The 21,740-nt window shown below is 37.8% G+C and overlaps 1 protein-coding gene across 5 annotated transcripts in view; it reads left to right on the top strand.

The window, feature by feature from the left end:
• The window catches only part of RIMS2 (regulating synaptic membrane exocytosis 2), a 487,588-nt gene that overhangs the window by 404,698 nt on the left and 61,150 nt on the right, over positions 1 to 21,740 (top strand). For 2 of the 5 annotated variants that reach the window (XM_010577008.1, XM_010577009.1), the window contains one exon: positions 5,815 to 5,987. The exons of the other annotated variants lie outside the window; for them this stretch is intronic. In XM_010577008.1, the coding sequence (XP_010575310.1) occupies positions 5,815 to 5,987 (173 nt within the window). The remainder of the gene's footprint in view (positions 1 to 5,814; positions 5,988 to 21,740) is intronic. 5 annotated transcript variants of the gene reach the window in all.

Here is a 21,740-nt window from a genome sequence, read left to right as displayed (position 1 = left end):
CAGGGCTAAGAAAGCAGGATCCAAGAATTAGGAATAAAAAGGAGGAATACAGGATAGGATCCCGGACTAAAAAGCAGAAATCAGGATCAGCAGCCAAGAATTAGTCTGAGCTAGAACTGGTTACAGCTCCACATTGAGAAGCCCAAGGCAACTGTGCAGCTTATTATATACCTAATACCAGAGCAGTGCAAGAATTAATGTCCCTGGTCAGTCCTTAAATCTCCCAAGGGACTGATGGATGCTATGTATGTGCAGCTGATAGCTAAAGCAGGGCTGGCAAAGTCTGACCTGGCTAGATGTACCTCAGTTGCCTTGATGGAGCCTGACAGGAGTGACAAATGTACGCACAGATTATTGAATTGGCTAAGTATGAATTACATGCAAGGGCAGATTCATCATAGCCTTCATCTTGGGTTTGTGTGTATGCAAGCTACAGATTAAACATATATTCTCTCTATGTATTCATTTGTATATGGTATTTTCTAAAAAGGGCTTAGAATCTTTTGCTTTATATAAATGTAATGTTGTTGTTATAAATATTAGTAAGTATTTGGTTTTATTTTTAATGGCAGACTTCATTAGGCAGCCATTAACAAAGGTTTTAGGAAGAATCAAACAATCCAATAACATTCATTAAAATGATGTGTGGTAACTAAACTTTGCAATGCCTTTAGAGGCTGTGAACTTGCACCAAAAGCTACAGTTGGAATTACAGAACTTTTCATACAATTGCTGTGCTCTGGCTGCTCAAGAGCTTTTGTCAGCAGGGCAAAGAACTATTGAAACAGTCCAGAATGGTTCTTTAATCTTCTTCTAGGAGCACAATGGACAATTGTCTGAAACATCTTCCCAACATTTTGATCAGTAAAAACATTGACCAGATTTGCATGTTCCTATGTAAATGCTAGCAAATAAAAACTGATGAGTAGACTATAAAACAGAAGAAAAAAAGATAATAAAATAGAAAGACGGTTGGAAATCACTGACAATTTCAATTGCCTGGACAACTGCATGACTGTATAGTCCAAGATGGAAGAGTGGTAACAATAGATTAAAGCAATATAAAACACTTTAAGACTCCCTTTGAATTAGAAGTTCCAAAACAGTTTCTTTTGAGAAATAAGTATCAGAGCAGTTGTAGCTCCATGTGGCTTGTCAGTCATACAGTGGTAGTTCACAAAGAGGTCAAAATGTTTGCAGAGGTTGTATTAGAAAGCAAAGCAGGTATTTGTTTTTCAGCTTTAATAATCTCGAATTCGCTACTACAGTAATCTATTGCAGCTACAAGATATTGGCACAAACACCTAACTGCCACTTTGTTAGGGTCTCCAGCTGATTATTTTACTAATGCAGGGGAAAGAGCTTTTAGAAACTTTAAAACTTGTTTGATAGAATCTGTAATAATGAAATTTATCCCATTCTTCAACACAGCAAAATATGACAAAATCAGCTTACTATTAAAAATACAAAAGTGACTTTTAATCAACCCTTCTGCTTGCAGCAGACTTCCTATTGTTGGAACAGCTTGAAGAGGCTGGCTAGTCTTACTGCTTTATGGGTCGTAAAGTCCAGAATGCTGCCTATGTTATATGAGTCTCGATTGGATTGGAAATGAAAATTTAACCTTATTCCAGTAAAAGAGGCATATAATTCCAGCATGGGGAAAAGTCAGGAGATAATTTTCCTACTGCTGTGGCTGTTATTTAAAAAAGAAAAAAGAAAAAAAATTAAAAAGAAACAGTATTTAATTAACCTACGCAGTAGGCAAGTGCACTTCACCACAGCCTGGACCTCCTGATTGTCCAAACCGGGGCAGCTCTCAGTGCACATGAGGCTCCCTTACTGTCCTCGTGCCCATATTTTCTTCTGTGGGAAATTGGAGCATACAGGGTAGTTGCTGGATCTGATGATCCAAACATGTGGCCATGCCACCGCCAGGATCCAGCCCCAGGGGCTGCAGTTCCCCAGCAGCGTGCATTCAGACAGTGCAGGCTCCTACAGCACGGTACGTAGGGACAGCAGTGGAGAGGGATTGGAAATGGTAGCAGTGTTTCAAGTATAATGGGTGGATGGCACTTGGTTAATAATGACCTTTTCAGTCTAATAGTTGACCTTATCATACAGTTGGTGACATTTAGAAAAAAAGAAAGTGAAATTTGGAGGAAGGAAACAAGGAGGTATATGAAATATATGATGATGTAATCCTTGGGGCAACTTTAGCCACACAAAAACTGAAGAAAGAATAGTACAAAATCATGCAAAAATGGTTCGTTTTACAGTCAGAATGTATGACATGAAAAGAGCTAATACTTTTATAAAATCAATATTCGCACAGTGGCAGTGCCATTTTACTGTTGAGGCAGAGAGCAAAGGAGAACTTCAGAAACTGCCTTATATAGAATTGCAATTTAAGAAACAAATGTAAAATTGAAATGCCAACATGGCTTCTGTCAGACAAGCAGTATGTTTCCTTTTGTATTCTGTGCTGCAGTTACTGAAACACTAACATGCAATACACTCACTAGTATAATCCATTTCCTAAACAAAATTAAGTCAGATATAAATTCAAAAGTAGACCTTAGCAGCAGAATAAAGAGCAATTTGGAGTGGAGTTAATGGATGAATACGAGGTGTCTGAGCTTTGTCCAGCAAGAAAGACAATTTAGGTTCAGTTTCTAGATGGTACTTTGGTAGGCAGCTAGCAGATGCTGAGACTGTAACTCAGACAATGTGCAAATAAAACTTTTAAAAACAAATATTGTATATTAAGACATTCAGATTTAATGGAAGGATCCATTAACTTTCCCAATTTGAAATCTAAAACATCCTGAAATAGTAAAGGTCAAATAATATTTCTGTGCCATCTGACCCAATTGAAAACATTCGATGGGAAGTACCATTACATACAACTGAGAAAAAAGAGACAAGGTAATGATCTGATGATCTTTTTTCACATTATATATCTGAAATGATTTACCTTTAAGTTGCTTTTCTTGCCATAGCAATTATCAATCTTCACCATATATCACTAGATTATTACTATTGCATTAGCTTTAAAAAAAAATACAGTAAGGTTGTTTTATTTCTGAAAATGTCGATTTGTTACATACAGTACTTTGCTATGAAAAACGTATTTTAAGAACTGATGTTCTCCAGGTGTGGAAATGAAAGACACAAAATCAAAACCATGGGTTTTTGAAGCTTTCAGTTTGCTGCAGAATGATTCTTTAGAATAACTTTGTGCAGTGCTGCTACCTTTTGCTGCTTCATGTTGCTTGCAAGTATTTAATTTAGAAGGGCTCATTTCCATGGACTGCTTGGCAAGCTGAGTGTGGGATCTGCAGGTTGAGGTCTGTTATTCTATGAGTCACCACAAGTAATTACCTATCCCCTAATTGGAATGTAATTAACAATTCCATCAATCGTTATGTCTGACACTACGGTCTATCTTATTTTCCCAAAGGATAGCCGCATTAGGTCTGTAATGCTAGCAGTGTGTCTACCCTGAGGTCACTAGCCACTGTCAACACGACAGCTGTTCCTGTAGGCACACACAGCTGGGCTGTACGTTAGCTCTGTCGGGAGCCAGTAGCAGCGTAGCCTTGGCAGCACAGGGTTCGCACAGCCTCAGCAAAGGCTGGGAGCCTCAGCAAAGACTGAAGGCCTGAGGGCAGCTCTGCGTTGCCTTTTCTGTAGTGCGTGGTGGTAGCCCAGTACACCAGGCTGTACTTCCCAGTCTTGGTAGTTTTAGGCTAAATCAACACGAATTGCACTCATAACTTGGTCTTCAATGCAGAATTATTCTAGGGAGAGTTAGGTGGGTGGAACTGAATAGATGGGATTCAATATATACACATTTCACCAGACATAGTTGGTTTTTTCTTCTCCAAAGGGCTAAGTAGTTGCTCTTTTAAAAGGAGTTGCTGAAAAAGAACAATCCTTTTATTCTGGTATAATGTTCTATTATCTCTGCTGATCAGGACAGCTGTTTTATCATTGTTTTTATGTTCCCAAATGAATATATCAATAATAATATGTACTGTCTTCTTTATCAAGCAAAGATATTAAAGGCATCAGTAAAAACAGTCAGTAAATATTACAACATTTAAATGTAATCACAGAGACACTCTGTGAGTTTATGTCTGGCTAAGTGCACTCTTACACTTAAAGGCTGGGGTGGGCTCCAGTGGTTTGTCAATGGACACAAATACTGTAAATTAGTACAGATCAGGAAGCCAGCTGCAGCATGTGCAACCATTTTATGTAAGCGTGCAGTTCAGGTTGTGCTTGGTCACTGTCTGCAACATGTGTACAGCGTAACCTGCATGAGCATTTTTTCTTTTTATTTCATTTCTGTGTCTTAAAATAGGCAAAATAACTTACTACTTCTAAGTGTAAAATTCATTTATGGTAAATAAGCACTCAAATGCTATTCTGAAATGCTATTTAGACACTGCACAGTCTTTCAGAATATTTCCCAGTGTAACATTCCTTGCAAGAGAACAGAAGGAAATGATCTGTGTACTTCATGAAAGACAGTTATTCTAAAACTATAAAAAACAGACAAATCTGATAGCCAAACCTGGACACCCTTCTCTTCTGCAGGACTACACAGATCTGCCACTTTACATTGTGAATTATTTTCTCCAGGTGGATGAGCCCAATGTTGCTACCCCCAAGATTTCAACAAGCCACTGATGTATTATGCAGATTATTTTCCCCCATTGTTCTCTTTCAGTCCTGTCTGTGCTGCTCTTTACATCTTTCCATACTGTCTTCTTTCCATGGCAGCCAATCAACTAGCTGGTGATCACTGACAATTCATCTTGCAGTACTATTTTTCTGGAAAGATTATCAATAGTAACTCATCAGATTTCTGTATACACAGAAATGTCTGTGTATGAAGAGGAGAGGGAAAAATATCTTTCTGCTATTCATTATATCTGCACATAGTGCAATGCAGAGTGGCACAGATTTAGCATTAATTTAGAGCTAACTTGTGTAACAAGAAAAAATAGCCATAATATTTTGTTCAGATCTAACTTGAATACCTCTGCAAAACATTGCTTATTTTATATGGCCATCAGTCACCTGCCAGTTCCATGTTTGGAATATACTGTTAAAAAGTTCAAATACTATTGTAATTTTTTAGTTTCTGAGGTATTTGTACATTGTCAGTACAAATTATCTCTAGTCCTGTCCCATTCTTTCAGACTTCCCAGCCCAGCAGTTCAGCAACATGCATGGTTTGTTTGCACAGCTACATCACTTTGTCCTCTGGTTTGATAATCTCACCTATCTATTTACTTTAAAAAAAAATAAAAATCAACATTTGTCAACTAGAAGTTCTTGTAAATAGGCTAGGCCCCAAAAGAGACACGTATTTTATAGATAGCATGAAGCACATTCTGTCTTTTGTTCAATTTTTCATGAGCTCAGTAATCATGGGCAAGTCATTAAGTCTCTCTGCTTTGCTTTGTGCACTGGTGAAACAGTTGCAGTAAGAATATTCTGTGATGGTTTAGATGTCTTTGCTAAGGTTTGTGAAACCTTTGGAAGAGCTGAAAGTTTTGTACAAGTCACTCTATGGAAGAAGCTGAGGAGCCAATAGCTTGCATGGGCTAGCAAAGCAGAGTAAAATTAATAGAAACCAATATATAACTTGTACTCTGTATCAGTTAAAAACTTCATTATAAAAATTCAGGCAGTCTGGTGACAAAGGCAGTTTAGATAGCATCAGGGACCAGCTCCATAGCTGATTTGTGGTAATATGTCACTGACAACATCTGTATCCTTGTCCCTTTCCTCTTACAGTATCGGTCAGGACGGGATCCTCAGCGAGGCTCAGACAATGTTTCCAATAAGTCTTCAGACAGCGATGTCAGTGATGTCTCCGCTGTGTCACGGACAAGCAGTGCTTCACGTTTCAGCAGCACAAGCTACATGTCCGTCCAGTCAGAGCGTCCAAGAGGAAACAAGAAAATAAGGTGAGTGCGAGGAGCTGTAGTGCCAGCCATAGCCGTGTAATTTAAGTAACTGAACATTTGTGTTTGAAATTAATGTTTTGCCTAGTTTGAAATTTGCAGGGAAATTGCAAAATACTGGTTTAAGTGTCTTCTTCATATAATGCTTTTTGAAGTCTTCATGGTATTTGTTTTTAGCCAAGTTTTGTCATCTTGGGTTATACTAACATACCCTAAAATAACAAACATGTGCTGTCAGCAAGCATTAGATACGCTTAGATTTGTACTTTCTGAAAACCATTTAGTAAAATAATGTAGCTGAAAAGACAGTTTAACTTGAAAATTTGTGCCAGCAATGTCACAGGCATCTTAATTTCCTTTTAAATTAGAGCTGCTGAACTTTTATAGAAGTCTTATTTAATACTTACACAGACCAATTCAATTTATTTAATATTTACACTAGTCCAACTTAACTGTAAGCGTACAACCATTGAAGTACTCTTCAACAAGATGTACGCAGTGTATCTGTGAGCAAAACACAACATCGCCTTTGCCTGCGCCCTGTGCACACTCAGAGGAGCTCTACCTGTAGAACGAATGAAAGATTGTTTTTCTTGAAGGTGTAACCCATCTGCATCTCTCAGCAAAATTCAATGCCAGCCTATATTAATTATCAGAAAATTGTCCTCTTGAGAGAAATCGTGTGTTTGAAAAGATTGTTTAAACATCTACTTATATGAGCACTGTTAGGGCCACGTTGTTTCTGTCATACAGTTTTGTATACATTTCTAAATGTGATGTATTGCCATGCAAATTTTATTTGAAGAGGGACTTAGACACTGTCCTAAGAAAACATCCCAAGGTTCTCTAGAGTAGGCTTGAGTCTTAGCCAGCATGGTTTAACTTATGACTGCTTCCATCTTTTAGATTTTATTTCCTTTCTTTTGCATTTCCTTTCTTGTGAGTTCATGCATGCTCTTCTCCATGACCTTAACTTTAATTTATTCTTTTCTTTTTTCTTTTTGCATGTCTTTGTCAATTTTTGTTGACTTCAGAAGGACAAGGGATATAGAGGGAAAAAAAGAGGGAGGGCTGGAAGGGGATGAACAAAATGGAATATTTCCTGAGGAGGAAGAAAAAGAGGAGGAGGAGGAGGAGGAGGAAGAAAAAGCAAAGGAGCAAGAAATTAATGAAAAAGGGGAAGGGCAAGAGGTGACAGAGAACTGTGATAAGGAGGAAATCAAAGGATCAGGGCATGATGAAAAAACTCAAGAAGACCAAGCTGAGGAAGGGAAAGAGGATGACAGGTAAAATATACTTCTGTTTCTATAGACCTATTCTTCTTCCTCCTGTACCAGGACCCTACTTGTCATCCCTTTTTTTCCCTTTTGCTTAGCTTATTGTCTATATTCCCTGTAGCTTCTTTTGCTTTCAATCATGATGCTTTCATATTTAAGCAAGTTTCACTCTCAGCTTCAGTGAGCTTGTTCTGCATACCAAATGATGCAGCACACTAACTTGACTCATTATTATGCATGCAACTACAGCATATTATTTTTTAAATTGGTTTAGACTAGAGTTTGAGTTTGACTATAATAAACAATAGAAATTATAAGGTTCCTTATTATATTACCTGCTTGAATTATTATTTCAGGGAAAAATCTTTTGTTGAGTGATATCTCATCGATATCAAAACCATCTTTACTTCCATTTGTGACAGTACTAAAGAAGAGAATTTGGATTTTTTTTTTTTTTTTGTAATCTTCTTTGTGTAGGCTCATAAATGTGCATATTGATCGACAATCGACATGGATAAGCAGAGTCTTCCCTTTGTTTTTATTCCATGTGAATAGCTGTCATGGGTTGCTGTATTGTGGGGGGTCGTGTACATCTGCTGCTCTAATGTGTCCAGAAACATTTCAGCACAATTGGCTAAGGTTTTATGAAATAAGATTCTGGATTTATACATTTTACCACAATTACTTTGAACCATGACTTTTAATGTAAATGAGTGATATTTTGTATTGCAAAATCCATGTAATTTGCATTAAGAGAAATACAACATACCTTTTTTCTTCATTAGCAAAAAATGAGTTTGAGATTTGCTGAATATTCTTGAACCCCTTCTCACCTACACAAGAATGGCAGAAAATCTCAGAAAAAAATACTTTCTTTTAACCTGCTAATTCTGCACTATCCATAGATAACTTACACCTGTAAAACTGTGCTCATATGTATTAGGGAAAGCACAGAGCACTCTATGGCAATCCACTTTCTTCCTTTGCTATAAACTTACATGTGTACATGCCTGTACGTACACACACACGTGAACATGCACAAAGCAAAGGTGGTACAAAAAGAGTATCAAAATGCATAGTGTTCAGTCTGGGGTGATACGGACCAATATAGCCATGCGACTGCTTTTATACATTAAGTGCCATCATTCCTTCACTCGTGAATGCATTTTAGAATTCAGCAAAAGCAGTTGTTTAGAAACAGCTGTCTTTAAGACTGCCTTGGCTAAATGGTAGTGTGGGAAAGGATATTTCAAAGACCTTTTTCTCTCCCAGCTCCCACTAAGTGCCCAGTTTAATGGATCTGGAAGTCCTGCCTCTCAAAAAGCATGACCCTGTGTCTGCTTTCCAGCTTTTGCTCATGTTAGTCTTCAGACAAAACACTGTCCCTCACAAAAAGTCCTCTTTGAAAAACAAGTTCTTGTGCCCCATGCCAGCTTGTTCCTCTGCTTGTTAGCTGCTCTCTGCCTTCAGGAAGAAGCAGCAGAAGTCAGGAGTCCCTACTTAATAGACAAACAAGATATTATTAAGAGACTGCTGTGCAGTGACTTTTGTTCATGTTTTAGATTTTGGCTCCCAACATGGAAACCAGCCTCTAGTATTATTTGCTCACTTTGCCCATTTTGACCACTTTTAGTATGTAAGTTATGAATAAAAAGGAAAGTTTCTCTAAATCCACCTTCCTTTCCTGTTGCGGAGGATCCACAGGGGACATCACACACAGACCAATGTGATCAAGTGAAGTCCATTTACCACAACGTTTGACACAGTTATCTATCTTATGCGCTTGTGCACGCGCCTTATACAATACTCTAATTGGTACAATACCCCGTTTCACGCGACACTATCTTATTCTCTATTGGCTGCGCAAGCTTCTTCACGAGGTGTCCAGCAGTTACTTATCTCATTCTTCAGCATCCAGGTGTTGTTTTTCAGGCTCTTATCTTCTTTTTTCCCAGCGTACAAGGACACAGCGTCCTTGTCTGCTCCAGCATTTTGTAAACTTATGCTTCGTTCCCACCTAACGGCTGGATTGCTCACATGCCTTCGCCCAGCCAAGAAATCCTCAACACTTTCCCAAGGTACAATAAGTGTTCATCTCTTTAGTATTGTGTGAACATTCTTCTAGGTAAGAAGCAAACTGAAAAGCACAGATTGATTCTGATATAGATATAGGTACAGCTATAGGTATATGTATATATTTATATACACACATAATTGTGTCTCAGTAACATACTGAAGTATCATGACCTGTGTATTCAGTGGACAAACCCAAAGGCAAAATCGATCCTAAGCATTGTTGTAAATTCAGTGCCTTCTGCTTGCTTGTTTGGCAATTAATAAGATACCTTATACCTGGAAATTTATAAGGTACTTGTAAGATAAGTTAACAACTTCAGCTTTCCAAAATATGTTTTCAGACATGCCACCAATATTAAACAATCACCAAAGCATCACTTAATAATTAAACATATCAATACGTATTTGAGAGGCCCAACAGAACCGAAGCAGCCAGTTCATCCATCACAGAACAGTAATAAATTATCATCTAGTTCTTGAGATCTTGGGCATCAAGAAAAGATATATTGCAGGTGGGAATTTTCAACATATATTTTTACTTCAGAGGTGCATCTGTAGTTGAACAGCAGTCACCTTTCCTCTGGGCAATCTGGAACACAGGGGCTGCTCTCAATCACTCCACCATCAAAAATTAGCTCATTAAGGATACATCATACCTCTTGATGTCACTGTGCTTATATACTTTATGAGTAATGGTAATAGTCACACTAAGGGCTTCAATCTACTGAGATCATAGGTGGGTTCAATGTAAATTAAATGACCGTGAAGACAGATATCCATCATGGATTCATCCCATGCCTATTTTAAAGAGTCCCTCAGCATAATAAACTGCATTAGCTTTTGGAGCACTGGAGCACAATAAATCAATAAATCTTTTTTGGCAGAAATAGCTGCAGCATCAGATTTTGCCTTCATTAAACTTTGTAAAACTAAACCTTGGCATATGGTTAACCTATAGGGAAAACATGATTGTGTTCTTTCTTGGCAATACATGTTAGTGAACAGAAAGCATGGATCAAGCTTCCCTGTTCTGTAATTTTTAAGGATTCCTTATGTACAGTTCCCTGACATTATTTCTTACTCCAGCTCCCTGATGATATCAGGGACAAAAAAAACACTCTTAGATCTAATGTGTGAGCACTCGTGATTTTTATTGCAGGAAATCTCTTTAAGATTGCTCTAAATCTTAACCTTCCTTAATATTTCTCTAAATATCAATCCTAAGCAATAATTCTGATAGTCAGGATAGTTTTGTTTTATCATATGAACACAGAGCAATTGTAATCACAGAGCAGGATTTCGCTATGCTACACGCTGTAGAAATATGGAAGAAAAATACAACCTCTGTTCCAAGCACACGGAGTCTAAATCATGAGATGACATATGAGTCCAGGGAGGGAAACACACAGAAGAATTAAGAAATGTTCCACATGACAGGAGATAGTTACAATACTGAGGTGAGGACATCTTGACAACAGAGAGTACTAAGGGGAGATTTGAAGAAAGAAAATAAGATAGCTTTGAGAATGTTTCTGGAGAGGTCTTTTCAAGCATTAGAGGCAATGAGGAAAAAACAGGAGGTGCTTACTAAAAATATATCAAGTGGATGATGGGGCAAGTCTGATGAACAGCAGGAGCTGATCTCTCAGTCCTGAATGTGAGAAGATAAATGCAATGAGGCACAACTGCTAAAATACTGGAAAATAAAGATGAATTATGTACAACTAGATAAAAGAGATTATAGCTTTTTACTGATGTATGGAGAAAGGTGACACAGCCAAATTAAAAGGCTATGAAACTTATCTTTCCTACTGTATCCTGGAAGGGATTATGGTAGGTAAATTGCCAAGGCCGGAGAAAAGCACTGCAGTAGCTGGTGTCTGAAATGGTGAGAGAGTAAGCAAAACAATTAGCTGTGTGAGTGGACAGAGAGGGTAGAGCTGTGAAATAGAAAGCATGCGCAAGTCACAAAAAAGTGGACCTAATATGAAGCCTGAATTAAAAGGCCTGCCCAAATAGCAGGTCTTAATGACACACATGATCCACATGGCTGGGAGAAAGAGCAGAAGAGAGGTCTTGGAGGGAATTACTAAGTTTAACAATACCGAGTTGAGATCAGTGATTCACAAGGAGGTGCCAAAGAAAGAGGTTTTAGTGTAGGCAGGAGGAAACAGGGGAGGCAAGAGGGAGTTTTTATTGCAGAGGGGATAATGTTTTGATGTCCTGTTGATGAAGGGATGATGTTTGAGGGACAGCAATAGAGGAGACAGTGCTACAGCCCTATGGGACCATCACAGTTAACTGGGTGGGCAGAAAATGAGAATCTACTAGAGCACATTTTGAATGAAAGAGAGAGAAAAAAATTGAGAGGGGATGAACTGTGGCATTTAAGGGAAGTAACATATTAGAGCATGGTTAATTGTAGCAAAGCACAGAAGAAAACAGTGTACTTTTGAAAGCTTAAGAAATCATTAAAGACTTTGGCAGGAGTAGTTTCAACTGAATGCAAAAAGGGAAAGATAGTTGTTCGGAAGGGGCTTGAAATGTAATTGGAAAACAAGAACTCAAGAGATTTACTTAAAACAATGTGTCCAATTAATTCAGAGATGAAAAGGAGAAAGGAGATGTGGCTGTAGTTGCAGAACTGATAAGAGCAAGTCTAGAGGTTCTACTTTACTTTCTAAAGGGATATACTAAAACATGTTTCTATGATTTGGGGAAAGAGCCAGTGATGACCAGGTAGCTAGAGGTAAGAATAAGGAAAGAGGCACGGGGGGAGAGGAGACCAGAAGATAGCATACGATCACTTAGGCAAATTAAACAGTTGATGAAGAGATCCAGTGAGAAATTTCTGCACCCATGACAGGGGCAAGGGGAGAGAAATGTATAAAGAGGAGAATGCAGAGACAGCACAGAAGAATCAGTCACGTGCTTTGCTATGTATTGGAAGAAATCAATGTCAGCCCATGTGAAGAAAAGAAGTGAATGCTAAAGGAGACTAGAAGAAATAGAGCTGATTAAGTAGGAAGATGACACAACCGAGGAAGGAGAATTTGTAGTAGAAAAAGTCAGCTCGATGTAATTTTGCAGAGGCACTTGAAGATATAAGAAACAGAGTGCAGGACGTAGTTTTAAGTAATGGATTTCTTCAGATACAAACCTTTTTCTCTTCCTGATGGTTCTTCATGCTCTCTGTGCCCCTTCCCTTATTGGGTATAAAGATTCATTTGAAATTCACTTTCTAGTTCTTTTTTGTGTCATTCATTAAAAATAAATCTTTAAAGAATTTAATTTGTAGGCTTTAAAACTGATTCCTGATGAGTATTTGTTCCTTAGTTTTTCATTATATTGTAAACCTAGTATTTCAGTTTTTATGAGCTTTCCACTGTGATTGCAGCCATTATCAGTTAAATGCAGTGTTTTGCAAAGCTGTATGAAAAAGCATGTCAGTTCAGTCTGTGCAAGCTCCTTCACAGGGGTGAAAGCCAGTAACTTTTTTTGAAAATCTATATTCTAGTAAAAATATCAAAAACTGTGCAAAAGATAACAAGCATCAAGAAACTATTTTCAATGTGCATGTGCTGTTTGGTTTCTTAAAGCTATTTCAGAATGATTATAATGATTGCTCCAACTGCACTACTGGATGGAGGAAGTTAATTGTGCCCAACCTTTCTAGCCAAACAGGCCATATGTTTGTAAGGGAAAGCTGTAGCCCGAGACTCTTTCCCCAGTGTATGATAGGTCCTTTAGCAAAATTACAGGACAGGCAGTCTGTGTTCCCAATAGCTTTATCTATCTGTATATGTATAGACAGATGGATAAGGTTCACCCACTGTGATTTCTGCCATGGAGGGAGAGAGAACTTGGGTACAGATATGTCAATGTTCATGTAATTTTTCAGCAAAAACATGTCAGCATGCAGTTTCCTGCAGCTCTCAACCCAAGATGTTGGTGTAACAAATTTTTTAACATCACAACAAAGTGACCTTGCCATTCCTGGGATGAGGATGGCAGATTGCAGTACAATGTTCACCAGTTCTTTTCAGCTGCAAAATGTTTCATTATTCAGGCAGCTGGGGCAGTTATGACGGACTGAGTCCTTTAACAAAAAGCAGCAAATTTGTGTCCCTGTAACATATCTCTTCTGCATACTTCTGACTAGATAAGCAGAGAGCTGCTTATGTATTGCCAGTCTGTGACTCTGAAATCAAAGGACCTAAACCAAACTTTCTTTCAGTAAGATTTCATTAGTATTATTGGGCTGTGTAGAGTCTGTTAGCAGTTCATGGCAAATTCTTCTCCCATTTGAAGCATAGATTCAAAGCCACTACTTCTTGATGTAAGCTTTTTAACTTTACTATTCCACAGAGAGGCAAATCTTCAAAAGCTGTGAATTCATGTAGCTACTGGGTCTGTAGCAACACACAGAGTGAATAATTTGGCCATTTGTTTTTTTACACTTTCGTAGATGACATGCAGAGGAAAATTACCTGTGACTTCTGGAAAAATATTATGGAGAAGGATACAAAATATTGATGGTTCAGAAAGGAATTATATGAATTCATATCTTTGTTGTGAAATCTGTACTGAGAGTAGAATAAAAATCATTTAAGAAATCTAGCAAAGTCACCTGTTTCTAAGTTATTTGTCACCATCTATCAAACCCTTGGAGACGCATTTTTTCCTGTTACTTTGGAGTAAGTATAAAAGATGTATAGACTCCTTTACAGCTAGTAAACTCATTTTGATCCACTGGGAAATAATAAAGTAATGAATTTGGAAGTACACATTATTAACAGGTGAACGGTGAAAATACCTCATTTGAAACAGTCTGCAGCTTTGATATATGGTGCCCAGCAGGGAACTGAGACATTTTTTCTTTGACAGCAACACAATATCATTGAGACTGCTTCCCTCTCCATGAAATGCAGCCTGTGCTTTAACCTCTATTGAGTCAACTCTGACCTGTGATCCAGAAAGTACTGATGTGCTCCTGTTACTAAAGGTTATTTAAAAACAGTGCATCAGCACTTTAAAAAAAACCCAAACAAGACATGCAGATGGAAAGCCTTGTAGACGTGCAGTGAAGTAGGGATGAAGGGAAAAATTAAAATGAGGATTTGAAGCAAATATAAATGTTGAAAATAGTTCTAACACTTTTAAGTGTTTTAAAAAAGAGTAATTTTCTCAAGATATTTAAAACTAGATTGAATCATAAGTTCTTCAATAGACAGACTTTTTTATCTTTATTTGTACAGGAGTGAGCACAACAGGTCTGTGGACAACAATAGCAATAGCAACAACTAAAAGTGGGGTAGAAACTTATAAAAAGAAGGAATTGAATGTTGAAGCTTATCAGGCTTTTCTTTCTTTGATATTATGATTCCGTGGGTCTGTCTTAGTGCTGCATATTTTCAATATTTTTGCCTGAGTATTATTTTAATAGAAAAGTGAAGATTCTGTAAAATTAATAAGTTCATTTTCTGATTCCTCTAAAGGTACTTCATTAAAAATAATTAATAAGCTTATCACTTAGCCTTCTAAGAAACAAAAATAAACTCCTTCTTGTACTTCATAAAAGTATTTCTAAAACATAGTTACTGGTTTTGTGCCAGTGCCTTTGAAACTCATTGCCAGACCCAGACCCATCTGGCAAGTATGATATTTTAACTAAGGGTCAGGGGCCCAGTGCTGGTCTTACTATTGCATACTTAATACCTATGGTAAGATGATGCCCCAGTGGTTTGCCGTTGCCCGTCTATCTGATTTTAATGTTATTTGACCAAGCATCCGAACATTTTGGTTCAGTACTATCACTGTACCTGCATGGTGTTCATACTCATCTTAGTCTATAAAGTCCATAAGGTGCTACCTAAACAAGGTGGGAGATGGGTCATCAGGTGGCCCCTAGTAGGAAATAAGCCTATATATTTCCCTACAAGTACCACTGGGAGCCCAGCACTTCCCAGATCGTAGCGATAACAGGAGCATGATTCCTATGGAGGCCCAAGGTAAACAAGAGGAGCCTTTGCATCAAAGGTGCATGGTGTACAAAGTGTACATTGCCTCAGCAGGGAGTTCTGGTCATAGATGTGTCCTCCCCAGGTCAGAAGAACAAAATTTGCAGACTTGTGTTCAGAAAGATGTAAGCCACGTTTCCTCACATTTTCTTTTATGATGGTCTTAAGTTTTCTGTATGCTTTTCTAATTTCCCCCAGAGGCCCAAAGTGACTCAAAGTCATTTTGTCAAAGTGACAGAAGTCAGACAAGGCAAGATCATGATGTCCCAGATAATGTCTCTTTGGTTGAGGTAATTATGGCTTCAGATCTCTTGCTCATGTCCATTTAGCTCTCAGTCCCAGAAGATCAATTCAGAGAGATGCTATGGGTTTGTGAGATGTTAGCAGTGCCTATTCTGACCCTGATTTTTTTGAGTCCTCAAGCAACCTGAATTTACAAGGAATGAAGGAAACGTCAGAGTTGCTTTAATTCTTTAGAAGGCCACTGCCACACGCATGCACATAAGCAGTACAACAAGCATGAGCATATCCACATTGCACAGTACTAATCAAAGCAATCCAGTCTTTCATGAGTGAAGTATACATGCAGCTATAGTGAAATCCATATTGACTACAGCAATTTATTTAAATAAAGCCTTTTCAGGACATCTGGCTCTTTCCTGTGTATTATGTTATTTTCCCCTTAATGTCATCTCAGTAGCGCATCCAGTTCCTGCATGTCTATCTTCCAGAGTTTTCTAGCTGTCAATGTGTTTTCTAAATAAGAAAATCTTCCTTATAGCTAGTTTCAGTTTAGCAAGTAAAGATGATAAATCGTGATTCCTCTTACCCTGAGGCAATAAATGATCACTTTTACCTCTATATATTTTTGAGCATTTCTGCCTTCAAGTCTGAAATTTTTCTCACTTTCCTGACTTGATTTTACATTATTTCTCTGGTGGTTTTAGGTTTTGACACATAGTGGATTTAAAGTCTGGTTTATCAATTCACTGCTTGCTTTTCATTTCATAGAGTCTTTTCAGGCCTTCAAGGAACAAATCTGGGCAGCACTAAGCAAGCTTGCAGTATAGCTTGTGTCTTAGTCAGCCATGTTAATATAGAAAACAGAATGGCCCCTCTCTTCCATCTCTGTTGGAAGACTGTAATTCAACAGTATGTTTGAATAACATTTAACTTTCAGATTAAGTACATGCAAGGTATATTTCTGTAAGAGACACCCTCAGTTAAATCAGGTTGCTCACTGTCAGTTTTAATTTGGCAAGCTTGTGGTTAATCTGCTTTTACAAATGCAGCTGCTTCTTTGCCAGGCTGGGTTAAAGAAGATGCTTTCTAAACTCAAAGATTTTGGATGTTATTCAAAACAGACTCTGTCTTTGTTTGGAATGTACTTACTGTATTGCCCAGCCTTCAGAGCTCATATGGACTGCGTGTATTTACAAATTAATATGACAGCTGACTAATGCAAGACTTTTGGACCTCAGCTAGGGTTTTTTGCTAGCCTTCTTTTGCATTCACACATAGGAAATGGCTGGTTTACTTCACTGCATCAAAGGAAGGGATTTCTGCAAGGATTCACTACTGTTAGCAGAGTAATAAAGCTTTTCTGTAACTTTGTAAAGGAAAACTTGAAAGTTTATCAACAGTAGATGAATATGAATATGAATATAACAATTTTCATTACAACATTAAATTTAAAAGTTGCTATAAATTAAAAAATTGTTGTAAATTGTATTTTTATACAAAAAATGGCCAATTATTCTCTCAGAGACTGTGAGAACTTTTATCAAAAATCTCTGAATCTCTGTGAAGAATTCAACTGCTAGTGTTTGGAAACAGTTATCTGTTACAGTGTTTTTTCTGCACCATGCATTTGTTGTGACAATGTTTGGTAAGTAACCCAATGGCCTGACCCCAAACGATTTTGAAATTTGTTCCTATTTAAAAAAAACATGCTAGGCATGATATGGAAAAAGCTATACATCTTTTAATTTATAATAATAAAGCAGTGTGCAGAGCTTGATATCTAGCAGAGTGGGGAAGATGAGGTTCAAATCAACCTATGTGCTGTAACAGGTGAGGTATTTCTGATTTGTAATGAGAGACCTTTGAAACAGATACTTCATATAAAACTATTGTTACTTTTATTTTGAGATGTGCACACAAGTTTTCTTTGAAAAGCAATATACATAACAAAATACTTTATAATCATTGCTTTATTGTTTCTCACCAACTTTCCTGTTAAAATTTCAATAAAATAAACCTAATAATTAAGTCAGTCCAGTAGCTATTAGAGATTTATATCACAAATGAGTTAATAGGATAATTTTTGACCAAGTGAATCTCAGGAGACTAAGTCATTATAATTTCGAACCTGCAGACTCTTTCTTTGATGTGAATTGGCAGATGAGTACATGCATTGGCCGGAAGCATTGTTCCCATGGAAATGTTATTTCCTACATCATAGCTGTCCCCATAATGCTGTTTTTGTTAAATTTCTTCAGCAAATTAATGAAATGAGAGCCTCTCAAATTGAGTTAAGAGGTCTATTAAGAATGGCATTAAAATTCCTCTCCTGGTTGTAAAAAGCTGTAAACAAAGTCTTCAGTGGGTCTTCCAGTCTCACAAGAGACATGTATTAGAAACTATCTATTACAACAATTGAAAAATTGTTAAAATCCTTTCCCTAGAACATCACAGCACACAGCTGTACTCCACACTTGGCAAAGTGGATTTTTACTATTGCAGGTGCTTTATTTTCGTTAGGGATCATTACCAGAGAACTAAGCTAAATGACAAGGAAGTGGTAATATTGACTTTGCATTGGGAGAAAAAGAAACCTGCAAGATCCACCAAATGACTTAAGTGTAAATCTGATTCTCCAATACATACACTTTTGACAGAGCAGCAAGATCATGTGTTTTAATTTCCAATTCTGCTGTAAAGACAACTGCAAAAATACAAAAAAACCCCCTCAAAAATCCCACTAACAATATACAGTATGATGGATAGTATTGATATATTCTCCTTCACATTTAAAAATATTAGTAGTATTACAGATTAGAAAAATGCCTGTGCTTCATAATACTGGTTTTAGTAAAGTGTATTTGTTAGTAAATGAAAAAAAAAAATCAAGATTTTCATAATAGTTTTAGTCTATCAGTCTTACTTAGAAACAGATAGAATAGCAATTTTATTTCTTCTTTGTAGAATAAGTGATGTTCTTTGTAATTTGTTAGTGATTACGGAGTCACTGGGTGTAAGGATTCTGTACTGCTCCCTGTGCTACTTTCTGCCACAGCCTGTTACGCTTCAGGGCCAGGGCCTGATTTAAAAGTCGGTTTTATATAGCTTTAGCAGTACTTTACTCCTGCAGAACTCCTGCTGATGTGATGTCAACTTACCAGGTTAGTGAAGGGGGAAGAGGAAGCTTTTCTACATCTACCAACACAAAACATCTGTCTTGCCGGTATGTTAGTGAGGAAGATGATGGAAGGAAGAGCAGGGAGAAGAGACAGGAGAAACTGCTGGGTAGCAGTTATGGGTTATGGGAAATGACTCTTCAGTTCAGTGAGTCACTAGCTAAGCTATAGGTCTGGGGTTCCTGGCACTGGGACTTATTTTGAGCTGGCAGATGGATTGTGATATTATTTAACAAATGAGATACAGGGAAAGAGAGGTATTCACCTTACAAGAGTCTAATTATAATTTTGACAAGTCAAGGAAAGAAGAATGAGATGGTGGCGGAGGATGTCTGAAAGGATATGATCTGTGTTTTTTGAGTGACCATGGTGTTCTAGGATTTGGGTTTGACCCTGTTTGTCGTTTGTATTTCTTGTCTATGGAGAAAGACTAAGTCAGTGTATTTTCCTAGCTTAGCCTTTCTCATTGCTGCCAGTTGGATTGCTTAATGTACAGAAAGAATGGGCAGTACTGCCCCGCACGACAGCATAGGATGCCTACAAAAATCTTAATGAGGTTCTTTAACCTGCGGGACTTCATAATTGCTTTTTATAGCCGTAACAGCTTTCAGGGGAGTCATTGTCTTCAGTTGCTCCAACCCCATTCTGGTTGGTTTGCCACATATTGTAAATCTCAAAAGGCAACGATAAAGCATAAGGACTCCCAGGTGTCAGTGGGTTTTTTTAGTTTGTGTTTTGTTTTGTTTTTCTGGCCTAAACAAAAGGTTCCTGAGGAAATTTGGCACTTACCATGCTAATCAGCCAGTTGCTATAAGAAGTTCCTGTTTCTGTAGGCAAGAATCTGACCAACTAGTGAGATGCTTTCCAACTCTGCAACTGATTCAAAAGCTGCAGCCAAAGACTGCAGGTTTTTAACTATGGCAACAGGATGAGACTTTCCATTTGGTACATATGAAAAATGAGGATTCGGCGTGTCTGCCACTGCTTCATGGAAAATATAAAAGCAGCCAACAATATTATCAATCTAAAATTAGTATTTTCTTGTAAGATTATGAAATATTTTTAAAGCAGTAATAAGTCAGAAATTGGGAGAGGTTGGATGAAGTTTCTGATGTGTTTTTTTTACTTCTTCACATTCAAAAATGTCGATTAAACCAAGTTTTTATCTGGAACCTGTTTATCTAGGATCTGAAGCATTTGCCCACAGTGCAGTCCATCTTACCTGGTACAAGAGTTACCAGCTATACTGTCGTTTATAAAGTGGCTTCAATCAGTTTCTCTGCCTTGAGGGCAGGATCCTTTTGTACTATGAAATCTTCCCTCTCCTAACCCAAACCTCACAAACAGTTGCTTTCCTTCTTGGTCAGATACCAAGGAAATGATATGTCTAAAGCCGGAGATGTCAAGACTAAAGCAAAGATCTTCTTATGAGACCTGCTTCTCTCCCTCCCTACTATGAAGATTTCCTTAGGTGCTTTATGGTGTTCCCTTCTGGCTATGCATCAAATCCAGAAGGGATCGTTTCCCAGGTAGCCAGTCCTAGGATTTTGGGAGAGTTTCTCTGCCAATGTTTTCTAATCTTTCTGTAATTCAGCACAGATATTGACAAACTGGGGAGAAAAACGAGGTAGTTTCTGATTATCTGCTATAGTAGGAGTCTGGAAAACCTTGACAGCAACTTTGATTCCAGAGAATAATTGCACTCCCTGTTTTGAAAACAAGTGGGGCTCTGCAAAGAAATCTTGTAGATTAATGCCTTTAAGAAATCCGGAAATATGACATTGCATTTTCCAGAAGGCTATGTATGAATAGCAGGTTTGTACTTGCTTACTGTTTTTCTTTAAAAGCACTCAGAGAAAGCTTATGGGCTAGAACTGGCCTGTTGAATATCAGAATTTGAAAGCAATCTGAGATTTGTAGTATCATCAAGGAATTTAAGGCTATGTCTATACCAGTAAGCTAGACAGGGCTGGGACATAGTCTTGATCATCCATATCATTTAAACAGTTTGTGTCCTCCTTGGCATAGCTTTGTGCTGGACACACTGATAAGGTGCCCCTGATTCAGCCCAGGCACAATTCAGGAGATAGCATGGGTTGGGATCTGTTTCCTCTAGGCAGCATGCCTGAGAAAACCCTGTTTTGGGAAGAATGTAAGCTAGCTGTCCATATGCAAGCTGTCAAGGTCAGAGAACAGGCCTGAGCCATTTTATTAACTACTGTACGTATGGCACATGGGTCTTCAGTGACAATAAGGACCATATTAAATTTCCTGCCATAGGTGTCTGTCAGTCTGACTCCCCTCAGTTGGCCAGTATGGTATATTTTTAAGAATACTATCTGGTGCTTAGAGTTGCCATACTCCACCATTGGCTTTAAAGTACATATGTATACAGATGCCTTGCTCTAATTTCTTTTCTAATGTCTTATTTTTCTCATTTGTTTTGAAGAACTTTCTGCTTTAGCTTTGGGAACATATTCCTCTAAAATTTATCCATAGTGTAGGTGGCCACAAACAGTTAAGAAAATGTACTGTAAAGTACATAGGAAGCTGACATGCCCAGCTTGATCCTGACTATCTGGAATAATTATCACTTGGGAAAATATAAATATGCTTAATACCCGTTTTGAGTTTGCTTTAAGTAGACTGTTTTAATCGATGATCAGATTTCAGAGTTTGTTTTACACTCAGCTTATTAGTCATTTAACTTGCTTAAGTATTCCCTCTGCTTGTTTGTGAAGAGATTACAGAGGAATACTGTATGTTAGGAAGGCTGTATAAAGATACTTCTCCTGACTGAAAAAAACTAGAAAAGGCAGTGATTGAAGTTGAAGGTAAAGTAGAGAAATTTTTCCTTTTTCTCTGGAAAATGGAAGCATCTGACTAGAGTTTCTAGCCTACTTACACAGACAGAGACCTGTCTGCAGTTCTCTTGAGGAAGTTTCCTGAATTTCAGGGTAATGC

The sequence above is a fragment of the Haliaeetus leucocephalus genome, unplaced genomic scaffold, assembly GCF_000737465.1.
Source record: "Haliaeetus leucocephalus isolate CR32 unplaced genomic scaffold, Haliaeetus_leucocephalus-4.0 Scaffold555, whole genome shotgun sequence".
Classification (NCBI taxonomy): domain Eukaryota; kingdom Metazoa; phylum Chordata; class Aves; order Accipitriformes; family Accipitridae; genus Haliaeetus; species Haliaeetus leucocephalus.
Note: the sequence above shows the minus strand (reverse complement) of the source record. Positions and strands in the feature narration are given on the sequence as shown.